General features: G+C 46.2%; 1 protein-coding gene across 1 annotated transcript; it reads right to left on the bottom strand.

The window, feature by feature from the left end:
• Positions 1–1,815: 1,815 nt before the first annotated feature.
• On the bottom strand, positions 1,816–8,890 carry BRK1 (BRICK1 subunit of SCAR/WAVE actin nucleating complex). The gene is made up of 3 exons (XM_022564700.2): positions 8,728–8,890; positions 2,733–2,815; positions 1,816–2,462 (listed from the first exon to the last, which is right to left on the bottom strand). The coding sequence occupies exons 1-3, from the start codon at positions 8,843–8,845 to the stop codon at positions 2,436–2,438; spliced, it is 228 nt and encodes a 75-aa protein (XP_022420408.1). The 5' UTR covers positions 8,846–8,890; the 3' UTR covers positions 1,816–2,435.
• Between the last annotated feature and the right edge of the window lie 4,200 nt (positions 8,891–13,090).

Here is a 13,090-nt window from a genome sequence, read left to right as displayed (position 1 = left end):
GAGGTAAGAACGCCTACTTCTTAGGACTTGAGGACTAAATAAAACAGAGTACACGGACTTCCATGGTGGCGCCGTGGTTGAGAGTCTGCCTGCCGATGCAGGGGACGCGGGTTCGTGCCCCGGTCCAGGAAGATCCCACATGCCGCGGAGCGGCTGGGCCCGTGAGCCATGGCCGCTGAGCCTGTGCGTCCGGAGCCTGTGCTCCGCAACGGGAGAGGCCACAACGGTGAGAGGCCCGTGTACCACACACACACAAAAAAAAGAATACACAAAGCACTTAGCACATCTAGCACGTGGTAACACTCAATAAGTTACAGATAATACTAGTTACATATCCGTGAGCGAGCCGAGGCTCATTTTATAAAGGGGGTATTGACAGTTACACAGGAAAGCACTCTGACACCTCAAAGTGCCAGGTAAGCAGGAGGAGTTACCTCTACTGGAGGAGGTCAGGCTAACTGGTTCCCACTGGTTCCCACGCCAGTTGCTCTCCTTACAAGCAGCAGCTTACCATTAGCAACATGGTATTTAGGGCACTAACTTTTTTAGAAATATTACTTCGATATCAACAAATTAACAGAATGTCTATAGGACCATAAAAAAATTTATCATTTTCACGTCATCTAAGGAAGGGTTTTTCTGGCTTCTATAGATTATCATCACTTTTGCCTCTATTACTATCTTGTTATTGTCCTTGCACATAGTAGGAACTTAGTATCTGTTAAACTGACTGCAGAGCACCGGATAATCTAAAACTTGAACTTCACAAGTACTTATTTATCTCAGAAAGGATAGATAAGATATTATGAATAATGAACTCAAGCGATTGTTAGATCACCTCAGATGAGCTCAATAATGTTGAAAAACAGCACTTACCAAAGTAAAGGAGGTCAGTATTGCCTCCATTGTAATACCACATTTTTAAGTGAAGGTACTACTTAAAATGGTCTTCCAAAGGTCTAAGCACGGATCTAAGCTCAGATGTGACAATGCAAAGCAGCCTGAGCTCTGCCAAGTCACTTCAATTGCTATTTACTGACTACCTGCCTTTTGCAAGGTACCCAGCTGAGCAACACAGGCAAAGGCACTGATGTATACTGTACGACGCAGACACCAAGGCAGAGAACAAGATCAAACCCAGGGCTGAGGCGCAGTATTAGCATGGCAGGATGGGAGGGACTGAGAAAAGCAACAGGGCAGCACTGAATGAAAAGTAACGTTAGGAAAACTTTACGGAGGAGGTTCGGCTTAAGCTAGACCTTGAGTGGCAAGTAAGATTTGAATAGGGAGAAATGACTTCTACATGACTAAAATGAAAATTCTACATGGCGGTTAAGCCGTTAGGTTAAGCCGTTAGGAGTGGGTTGGCACAAGTTTATAGCAGGCTTTGATGCTAGAATGAAAAGTTTTAGACTCTTCTGCTTAAATGATTTGCTTTTCAAAAAGAAGTAGACATTTAGCTTGTACTTTATAAAACTAATAGTCTTCCCTGGATTGCAGTTAAATTGTGTAGATGCTGGTATTTCAACAGACTGTAAGCATCACGCCTGATTCAACACTGCATATTTTATTGGAGCATAAAGTGCCTACATACTAAGTACTCGGTAAATGTCCACTGAATGACCAAACGATTCTCAGGATGAATTAGCACAAAGTCCAAATATGGGGGCTCCAGCTGGCAAGCCACCTAGGGTTTGATCAAACAGCTACATCTGAAAGTTTGCTGTTAGAATAAGAATCCCACACATCAGATTTCTGTGGAATACGTGAGCCCCATCTCTAGCTCCTCTCCCCACCACAATCACAGCAGTCAGATAAAGTTGAGGAGTTTATTAGGGAAATATGAGAGATAAAGACACCCCAAGTGAGAGAAAGAAAACTCTGAAAATGTCCCTTTTCAAGCCAAGTGGGGGCCTGGACTTGACCTCCCCAAAAGGACAAGAAACTGGTGGGTTAGCAACAACATTCTCTGGCAGCCACCTCGCCAGGGCACCTCAGCCAGGACTGCTTCTGACCCCCGGCCAAAGGTGGGGAGGAGGCAAAGGCCGTTTACAGAATCAATGCAGAGGCAATGAGAGCTGCAAGGAAAGGCTGAGAGAGAGAGAGAGAGAGAGGTGGGGAGGACCTTGACAGAGTCCCACCTTTTGGCTCTTAGCGCCTCAAATATGTTGACAAGTAGTTCTACAAAGTGTCACTGAAGAAGTAAAATGCCTAATGTTGTTTCTGACAGTTCCCCTGGCTCCTCCCCACACGCCACATCACACTGCTGGGTGTACATGGCAGAGCCCAAAGGCCACATTTTTGAAAAAAAGGAAAACAAGAATAAGCCCTGTTGCTCTTTAAGGAGAGAAGAAGGAGCTGAAGGCTGCTGGGGCCTTTCCCACGAGGGTCTGCGTTCTGTAAAAGCAACTTCCCAGCAGCAGCATGGCACAGTTCTAGGTGAGGGTCTCACCTTTTGTCACCTGTCAAAGGAAAATTGACAATCAGATAAATTCAAAAGCATTAGAGGGGTCTAAAAAAAAAAATCTTATTTTCTATCCTAGGTAGTTGGGAGTGGTAGAAAAGATGACAGCTTCAGAGTCCCAGAAAGCTGGTTTAAATTCAGGCAAGGTAGTTAACTTCTCTAAGCCTGTTTCTGCTTCCAGGTTTTTTCAGCAACAAGTGGAAATGTGCATTCCCTCTTGCACAGCCATGCCTGCCTCATGAGGAAGGCCTTTGCCCATCATACTCACCCTTGCTTCAATGTACTCTATTCTCCGCTCAAGAGCTGTCAATTTCTCGTTTAGTGTTGCGAGTCTTGAACGACAAGACATATCTGGTAAAAGAAGACTGACGTTCAGGATTAATGCCATTCCAGACACAAACACACACACAGCCCCTAAGATGAAGAGGAGGAATGATATATCATGCAGAGCACAGATAAGAAGAACGAGTGGGCAAAACAAGGCAGTGGGAGGATAAGGTGAGAAGTATCTTAGGAGCACAGCTGCTTAGAGAGGATCTGCCTAACTTCCTACCAAACGTGGCAGGCAGAGAATAATGCCGCCCCGCCCCATCCCCCCACCCCCGCAAGATGTCTACGCTCTAATCCCCAGAACCTGTGAATATGTATCCTACAGGCAAAGGGACTTTGCACATGTGATTAAAGTTAAGGACCTTGAGATCTTGGATTATCCAGATGGGCCCCATCTCATCACAAATCCATAAATGGAAAAGAGAAAGGCAGAAGAAAAGTGGAAGAAGAGATTCAAAGTGTGAGAGGGACTCAACCTGCCACGGTTGGCTTTGAAGATGGAGGGAGGTAGCCATAAACCAAGGGATGCAAGTGACCTTTAGAAGCTGGGCGTGGTCCTTAGCTGCCAGCCAGCAAGGAAACAGGGACCTTAGTCTTACAGCTGCAAGAAACAGAATTCTGCCAACAACCTATGGGCAGGAAGCAGCTCCTCTTCTAGAGCCTCCAGCCCTGCTGACACTGTGATTTCAGCCCAGTGAACCAGTGTTGGACTTCTGATCTACACAACTGTAAGATAATAAATGCATGTGGTTTAAGCCGCTATATTTGTGGTAATCTGTTATGGCAGCAATAAAAAAGAAAAAACTAATACAGCGAGGCTGTACAGATGGCCATTTGCTAATAGGCAAACCAAGAGTTTCAAGAGAGGGGAAATGACAAGAGGATGAAAATAATCTCAATAGGGAAGAAAAGCAGAGGCCAAGGAAGCAGCAGACCCTGAGGAGGAGGGAAGGTGTGGTGTTTCTGAGCTCATGGAAGCCAGCTCACTGCTGCTGCTCTAAGGGTGCTTGATGTCCCATCAGCACCTGCACAGGCCTTTCAGAACAAGAGAAAACTTGGAGAACATCAACTACCCTGTGGATCCCACCTTTCATCTGCAAAAAATTCCTTTTCTTCCCCTATCCTTTCCAATCTCTTTTACCACCTCACCCAAAAGGAAACCTAGATTTGCCCTAAAATACCTTTCCCCCTGCAAACTTCTCTGACACCAATCACTTGGCGACTCTTCCTCCAACTGTCCCCAACATCCGGGAGAAAAAGGTTTCCAGGCATGCTAATGACTCCCATACGCCTCCCCAAACTGTTCTTCAGTCATCTCTCAATAATCCTGACTTCTGAAGTTTAAAATATCTGCTCTCCGAGACACTCTCCCACCCAGTGATCTAACGCTTAGCTCACACCCCTCCTTTTCATCTCTTCCCTGGATGCTACGCAAAAGCGCTTCAGCACCCAATTTAACAAATCCTGCACACCCTGATCTTGCCTCGACTTTCATTTCATCAAGTCCAAATCTTACTCATCTTGCCCTTTTAAACATTCGCCTTCAAGTCAGTTCAAAGTGGACCTCTGAGAGGTCTTTGCTGAATGGATATAATTCTCCCTCTTCTGTAAGGATTTGCCTATTCCGGACATTGTTCACTCTTCTTTTTCATCTTGTTTTTTTGTGTTTTTTTTTAAATCTGCTAGTGCTGCTGCTTCTAATTCCCAGGCCCAGCTCGAGTAGAAGCACCTCAGCACTCTCCTTTTCCCGGATACACTGCCACTGCTAGGACTGCCCAACAGGACCTAATCTCTTTTCAGCCTGGTTTTTAGAAGCTCAAAGGTACATCGTGTATGCTATTCAGTAAGAGCATGAATGTTATCACCAACAACCTGTCTTTTCCCATAAAAACGTCTGCCAAAATGAAGGCGCAGGGTGGTGAGAGGGAGGGTTCCTTCCTGGATGGCTGTTCTGTTCTAGCTCTGTCAATCTGGTGATGAATCAGAATCCAAGAACAGCACTATGTTACTGGCCTGCATGGATAAGCACTGTTGAAAATGTAAAATGTTGAACTCTAGAAACTTCAGTCGTATTTCAGATCCCATTAAATACATACCGATTCAAACAAAATGCTGGGAAACCATGCGGCAGCCAGACAAATTTGAAACCACAATGCATTTATATGTACATTATCACCAGACTGTAATGGAAAAAGCCAGTTGTCCTCATCAGGGTGCTTGATGGTGTGCATACATTACCACCGCTAACAAATGCCAGTTACCAGACAACTTCTCTGAACTCTTACTGCACGTAACCTTAACCTACAAAAATCAGCACTGTCTTTCTCTTAAGGTCTTACTTCTCCAACAAAATTATAAACTTCCTAGGAGTGGCTATGTCCATTTATTCTTATTTACCCCTTTCTCACAGCATCTGACGCACAGGTGGAGTTACAAGAGGCAAGCTGTATTTGTTGGCCAAGTATAAGAATTGAGATTTAAAGACAGCCTCATTCTCAGGCTTCCCTGGTGGCGCAGTGGTTGAGAGTCCGCCTGCCGATGCAGGGGACACGGGTTTGTGCCCCGGTCCGGGAAGACCCCACATGCCGCGGAGCGGCTGGGCCCGTGAGCCATGGCCGCTGAGCCTGCGTGTCTGTAGCCTGTGCTCCGCAACGGGAGAGGCCGCAACAGTGAGAGGCCCACGTACTGCAAAAAACAAACAAACAAACAAAAAAAACCAGCCTCATTCTCTATTTTTTTGTTACATTTCTCTGAACATATTAGCTTTAGAGTCAGAAAAAAAGGTGTAAAAATAAAAAGCTATCATCTGTAACAATCTATTTTTAGAAACGTCATCAATTCGAAGTACAGAATAGGCCCAGTGTTAGGATGTTACTGCTCCATCACGATCCGTGTGTCCTCAGGTTCAGGTGGTCCTCCAATGCTTAAAGGGTAAACCACAAAGAGATCAAAATTCTACTCACACTAGCTGGAATCACAGGGTAAAAGCTGTTCAGAATCATTAGGTATCCTGGAAAAACAGTTCCCTCCCCAAAGCACATGCCCTACACAACCTCTCTGTGGTCAGGGTGAGAATTATAGGTCTGCTGCCATTTTCAAAAAGCTATAGATGCCCCCTCAAAGTAAACGCCTGCTAAATCTTTGCACCACCAAATCACATTATAAACACAATACAAAGCCCCCCCAGATACATGTCAGAATTGAGGAGTCATGCTAAGGGCTTAGACAGGAAAATACATCCCACACTCACTCATCCTGAGTCATCCAATGCCAAGACAACACACTGAAGTCTATCCTTATGATTTATCCAGTTCCTCAGCCTGGTAGTCTTTGTCTAAACTCTTGTATCATGATATCGTCAATCTTCAGGAACTTGCCTCAGGTATACCTAACTGCTAAGACAAATTGTTTTAACTTTTAATCGTGCTTCCTAATTGTTCTTACTTGTAATTAATTGTTCTTTTCTTTAAAAGGACTAAATCCGCTTTCTAAAATCTTCAAAAACCACCTAGTAATTACTCCAAACATTAGGCCATTATCCTCACCTTAAAGGAGAATAATGGCCTAAGCCAAGGGAAGCCATTTCTTCCAGCTCCTGAAGAATGGAATCCTATCATCTACTTCCTTGGTCTAGGACTTGCTGAAAATTTTGAAGAAAAAAAAAAAAGTCTTTATTCTCTATCTGATCATAAAATGGGACTCACACACAGTTGCTAAAATCTCACAACAGGTATTTCCTTGCTTATAAAGCAAGAAAAGAGACACTTCTCCTCCGCAATCCTAAGCTCAAACTCTTCAATTTTCGGTTACTTCCAAGACTCACCCACTAAAACTTCAGTAATATGTCAAGAAGTTTTATGCCAGAGATAAATGTATGTTTATTATATGCTTATTAATATGATTCCGTGCTCAGAAACAAAGTTATTACATTACCTAGATCCAAACTGGGGGAAGTGAGATGCTAGATCACTTTTAAATTTTGAACAACAGCACCAGTTTAACTTGTTATTTTAGATGCTTTATTTACTGAACTGACATTCTTAATACTCTGTTTGGATATTCTGTGTCTACATATCAGATACTAACTCCTACCAGATAAATGAAGCCTTTTGCTTTTGGGGTTTTTTGGGGGGGTTTTTTTGCGGTGCGCGGGCCTCTCACTGTTGTGGCCTCTCCCGTCGTGGAGCACAGGCTCCGGATGCGCAGGCTCAGCGGCCATGGCTCACGGGCCCAGCCGCTCCGTGGCATGTGGGGTCTTCCCGGACCGGGGCACGAACCCGTGTCCCCTGCATTGGCAGGTGGACTCTCAACCACTGCGCCACCAGGGAAGCCCTGCTTCTGGTTTTAAAAGTAAAAACTCTCCACGTCAGTTATCTGTCCAACTACTTTCCACTGCCTCTCCAGACTAAGCCAAAGTGTCAAAGCTGTAACCCTGTCATCACTCCATCCCTCCCGGGGCATGGAACATTTTGTTTTCTCTTATCTGGCTCTGCCTCTGAGGGAATGTTATGAGTAAAGAATGCCCTAAAGAACCCCCAATAATAGTTTAGCTAAGGAAGCAGGAGAGACAATTAGGAAAACTAACATCAAAATAGTTTGCACAGAACTTAAAAAATAATTTCAGGATACATGAGATCTATGACTTCTTGACTACCATTCCCTACTACAACCTCTATACTAAGTTATATGTGTGAATTTGTATCACTGACGTATAATTTATACTATTCTCATCTCTCATTAATACTACCTTCACCCTTATTCCCTGTGTGAGGAAATCCATCACACCAAGTCACATTGTATGTGACTATATTAGGACAAAAGCAATGTTCTGCTTTGTTCTGAAGTTGTCCTTATTTCATCTTCAAGGCAGAAATTCTTTAAATGCAGGAAATGGTTCTTATTCTGTGTCCCCCACAGAACCTGAGAGAGAGCCTTGTACTCAGATCTAGTTTCTCTTGCTGATGCTTTTTGACAAGACTCTTGCCCTGTCACCTTTATACTCCTTAGGACTTGTCAGTTCTCTAGCTAGAAAATAATTCCTTTTGAAATCTTTTTTAATACGTCGGTGTCCCCTCCTTAATCTTAATCGCTTAATGTTGCTGAAAGAGTGGACCAGAAGCACAGCAGTTAGAAAAAGATCACTAGACGTCATCCCCACACCTTGTGATGCCATAGAAAGTCTACCCAGTGTTCAGTTCTCTCAAAGAAACACTTGGAGAGCATGAGGTAGGGGGTCTCTGCTAGGCGCCTGCCGTCCAGAAGGATGTGGAACAATGCGAAGAGAATTTAAAACTGTCACGAGCAGGCCTAGGAAAGATTTTGCTAGAAGCAGACAGAACACCCACTGTCGGCTAGAGACTAGCAATGCAGAGATGTCCATGGCCTGGCGCGATGTGGACGTTACTCTGCCCTCATCTGCTGCCATTCAGCACAGCGCGCGCGGAGACAGGAAGGAACCCACAGGAGGGGCCGGAGGGGCGACTAAGAGGCTCGGAGCTCAAGGGTTTCGACTCGATCCGGAAGGAGATGGGCAACCGTCTAGGGTCTTTACAAGGCAGTAACACAGCCATGCTGCGTTCCGAGCGCCAAGTGGGGACTGGAAGCGAAGCACAGAGGAAGAAGGGAGGCGACTGAAGAGAAGAAAAGAAGCAGACGATGGATGGGGCTGCCTGACGTATCCGGGAAAAGGAAAGACTTGTTAATGGATCCGGGGTGAAGGTAACGAAGCCGATGAGCTCAGCGTGGGGCAGGAACACCCCACAGGGACTGCCCAGTGGAGGCCGGGGGTCAGGGCGAGAGGGGGAAGGTGCGGCCTGAAGGAGGAAGCGAAAACCAGCAGGAGCCCAAGGCTCCCCGAGTCCCCTTCAAAGCTTCTCAGCGCCCTCCCTCAGCACGCCTCCCTCCTCCCAGCCTCCCTCTGCTCGCCCGCTGACCGAACGAGTTGAGAAAGTCTGCGATTTTCTTGATGCTGCTGGTGATGACCTCAATGTACTCCCGGTTCGCCCAGTCCTGGTGAATCTCCCGCTGCACCGGATCCTCTTGCCCCGCCATGGCTGCAGCCTAAGGAAGCGCGATTGCGCAGGCGCCTCGACCCTCCAGGCCGCCAGTGCGCCTGCGCCGCCAGCCCACACCGGTCCTGGGGCACCTACGAATCCACGGGCCTTGTGGTGCGCCTGCGCATTGTCATGTCTTCACTGGCCTCTTCGCGGTGCTCCCACGCCCTTGAAGACCGTCGCCTCCAGGCCGTGGAGAAGAATGGAGTGCGTACGCGCCAAAGTCCCCCCCCACCCCCAGCCCACACCCCGCGCCACCGCTACCACCACCTCTGTCTCTGGAAGTTACGGTCGTTGGCGGGGGAGCGTGGGCCCGCATCATCCCTTCCCTCGGGTGCTCCAAACTAAGCTTGCGGTCTGTGTCCACAATAAGCTGGGCATAGCCAATTAAACCACATTAAATCATTTTTAAAATGCCTTTTAACAACACAACATGATGTCCCACCTTACAATTATCAAATGAACAAACGTTATTTTTTTTTTAACGATAATACTCAGTGTTGAAGAGGCTGAGGGGAAATTGGTAAACTCGTAAATAGCTGGTCACACTGTAAACTGGCACAAACCCTTCGGAAGGAAATTTGTAAATTGTTAGCAAGAGCTGTAAAAATTTTCAAACTTTTTAACCTAGGTATTAACAAAAGTATTGAAAAAGAAAAAACACTTTATGCACAAAGGTGTTCTTTGAGGCATTATGTGTTTTTTAAAAATAAATCTCAACAGTTGGGGAATGGCTAAACATTGGTATGGCCACTTAGAGCAATATTATGCAGTCATATAAATGCAAATTATGAAAAACTGTGGCAACATAACGGAGATGATAAATGAAAGGGAAAACAAAATGCATGTGTTGTTGTTTTTTAAATTGCAACTATGCAAAAATTATATCTGCTTGAGGACAAGAAGGATATACCAAAAAAATGTCAATACCTAGTTGTTAAGGTAGTGGAATTATGGGCAATTTTATTTTTGTTTCAGGGAATATTTACAATCTGGTTTGTATGGTAAATGCCTTTTAGTTTTTAAAAAGTGATGAACAGTCAGATTTCTTCTAGCAGTAGCTGGGAAGAAAACATTACTAACAGTCCTGTACTCTGGTAGAAGATCTTATAAGCTATAATGCTGCTTTCTTTAAATATAAATTTATTTATTTAATTTATTTATTTTTGGCTGTGTTGGGTCTTCGTTGCTTCACGCAGGCTTTCTCTGGTTGTGGCGAGCGGGGGCTACTCTTCGTTGCGATGCGTGGGCTTCTCATTGCGGTGGCTTCTTTCATTGCACAGCATGGGCTCTAGGCATGCAGGCTTCAGTAGTTGCAGCACGCGGGCTCAGTAGTTGTGGCTCACAGGCTCTAGAGCACAGGCTCAGTAGTTGTGGCGCACGGGCTTAGTTGCTCCGCTGCATGTGGGATCTTCCCGGACCAGGGCTTGAACCCATGTCCCCTACATTGGCAGGCAGATTCTCAACCACTGCGCCACCAGGGAAGCCCCTATAATGCTGCTTTAATAGCTGTTACCTCACTGGATCCTCACAAAACCCTGTGGAAGGAAGTGAGGAAGAGGTTTCCAATTTTACAGATGAGAAAACTGAAGTACAGGGTCACAGAGCCAATTAAGTGGTGGACCTTCACCAGCTGATTCCAGACTCCATTATCTTTTCATTGTACCACTCTGAGAACAGGTTAAAGTCCATCTGAGCTCTCCCACATTTTCATGTAAATGGTTTCTAAAATAATAATAAATATCAATCCTAAATATCAAGCGCAGGCATCCAGAAGGCTCTCTGCCATTCAGTCCTCCAGTTATGGGTTTGCCAATGTGGTACTTCTTCATTGTAGGAATTGTTCCCAACGCGTGATGCAGGGCTTCACAGGCAAGCTTCAGGAATGCTCTTGGTGCAGCAAGGAGTGCTTCCGGGTGACAGACTGCCTCAGCATAAAGGAGACAGATCCCTATCCTTGAGTCTGTCACACACTTCACAGAACTTGGGGATCTTGTCACTGACTCCAGGTGTAACAATCAGCGCGAAATCAAATTCGTGAAGAAATGTTTTGATTGTATTGTGTGGTCATTTGAGTTGCCTTTGCAATCATGTGTACTTGGACCATTATTTGCATGGCTATAGGTATAGTGTGTGCAGTGTGGCAATGTTGCTGGCTACTGTAAAAACATTATATGGGCTCTCAGCAGAGCAAATGCGGCTGTTGTCACGAGAATCCCTGGATGGTGCAACCAGAATGTTGTTGCATGATACAGACCAAACTGATGTTGTAGATCATCAATAATATGAAGTATGGGAGATTCTGGCTTTCTATACACGTATGGTAGCCGTGGAGGTGGAGTATCAGACTTGGAGGTGATGGCAAATGGTGCCTCCAGGAATACATCCCTTAATGTTGGGCAGATTAGACAGAGGACTGTGGTGCAGATTGTCATAACAGCATGAAGCCTTCTCTATCCAACAATTCTTAATCATACAATTCTGCTTTGGGGGACTTTTATTTTAAAAACACAACTGGGCTTCGCTGGTGGCGCAGTGGTTGAGAGTCCGCCTGCCGATGCAGGGGAGACGGGTTCGTGCCCCGATCTGGGAAGATCCCACATGCCGCGAAGCGGTTGGGCCCATAAGCCATGGCCGCTGCGCCTGCGCGTCCGGAGCCTGTGCTCCGCAACGGGAGAGGCCAGAACAGTGAGAGGCCCGCGTACCAACCCCCCCCCAAAAAAATAAAAAACACAACTGTGCAATAAAAACTGTTTTGTTTGCTTTTTAAATAACAAGTATCTCTTTTATTCAAGAGGAAAATAAAAATAAACTTACTGGGTGAAAAAAAGTTGCAATTCAAAATCATCTCAGGGGACTTCCCCGGTGGTCCAGTGGGTAAGACTCCACGCTCCCAATGCAGGGGGCCCGGGTTCAATCCCTGGTGAGGGAACTAGATGACACATGCATGGCGCAACTAAGAGTCTGCATGCCGCAATGAAGATCCCAAGTGCCGCAACTAAGACCCGGTGCAGCCAAAATAAATATATATATATATTTTTTGCGTTACGCGAGCCTCTCACTGTTGTGGCCTCTCCCGTTGCGGAGCACAGGCTCCGGACGCGCAGGCTCAGCGGCCATGGCTCACGGGCCCAGCTGCTCCGCGGCATGTGGGATCTTCCCGGACCGGGGCACGAACCTGCGTCCCCTGCATCGGCAGGCAGATTCTCAACCACTGCGCCACCAGGGAGGCCCCAAAATAAATATTTTTTTAAAAAATCATTTTCGTCTTTTCCAAGACTCATCATTCTCTGCCCCTCTCTCCACCTCCAACTCTCTCATCTCTCCTTCCACATGGATACACATGCGTGCGTACACACACACACACACACACACACACAGTGGACATCTGACAGTTCTTGACAAGTCCCTCAAAACTATCTTGTCTTCCAAACCACTATCTCAGCCTGACCCCATCCCTGGGCCCCAGTCTTTCCCCTTCAGCTTCACCCAAAGAGCCAGGCAAAAGGTGACCGCTCTTGTTTGTGCTGTGTTCTATGGTTCACGAAGTGCAAGGGCAATTTCTGGGTATATAAGGGAAGGGCAGGTGGGCCATTAGTTAATTCCTCCTACAAATACTGCACCCTGCCAGGCACTGTGATGGGCACTGCGGATATAGGAGTCGGCTGGGTAGACCTCTCTTCCCCCAGCCTTCCAGAGTAGTTGTTTGCAGTGAGGTTTAAAAGTAGTCAGATCACTCCTTTACTAAGGTGAAAGTGTCAGTTTTTCAGCTTTGTGAGAATGGGACAGAATCTTCCTTCTTGAGGTTTAACAGAAAGCAAAGTTTTTGGTTGGGAAGTCAAGGAGACACATATCTTTGTTTGCTCTTGACAAGCGAGCACGTATAAATTCTGTGCCCCTGCATTGGGATCATTTCAATGCAGCAACAAAGGCCTTCAGAATTCTGGGTAACTCAGCCCGAATACCCAGAGTAGGGTTTAAAGAGTAGAGCTTACATTTTAACACTAACTACAGCTCCCGGGACATTTATGCAGATTCCTGGCCACAGTCTTTGAAGTGGGCGCGTTGTGCTCTCTGACCAGATCAAAGGCACACCATTGGGGCGAGGCAGGGAGGAGGTGGAGGGGAACAGAGAGGAAGGTGATTCGGACCAGCGCTCCTGAAGGGCTGAGTCCTGGACCAGGTGTTCCAATCAGGTGGGGGTTCCTAGCTGGGGCGCCTCGAGGCCCCCACCCCCACCCCC

Source organism: Delphinapterus leucas, chromosome 10 (genome assembly GCF_059928025.1).
Source record: "Delphinapterus leucas isolate spDelLeu-1000000601 "Yukka" chromosome 10, BTC_Dleu_Yukka2, whole genome shotgun sequence".
In the NCBI taxonomy this organism is placed as follows: domain Eukaryota; kingdom Metazoa; phylum Chordata; class Mammalia; order Artiodactyla; family Monodontidae; genus Delphinapterus; species Delphinapterus leucas.
This window is presented reverse-complemented; position numbering and strand designations above follow the sequence as displayed.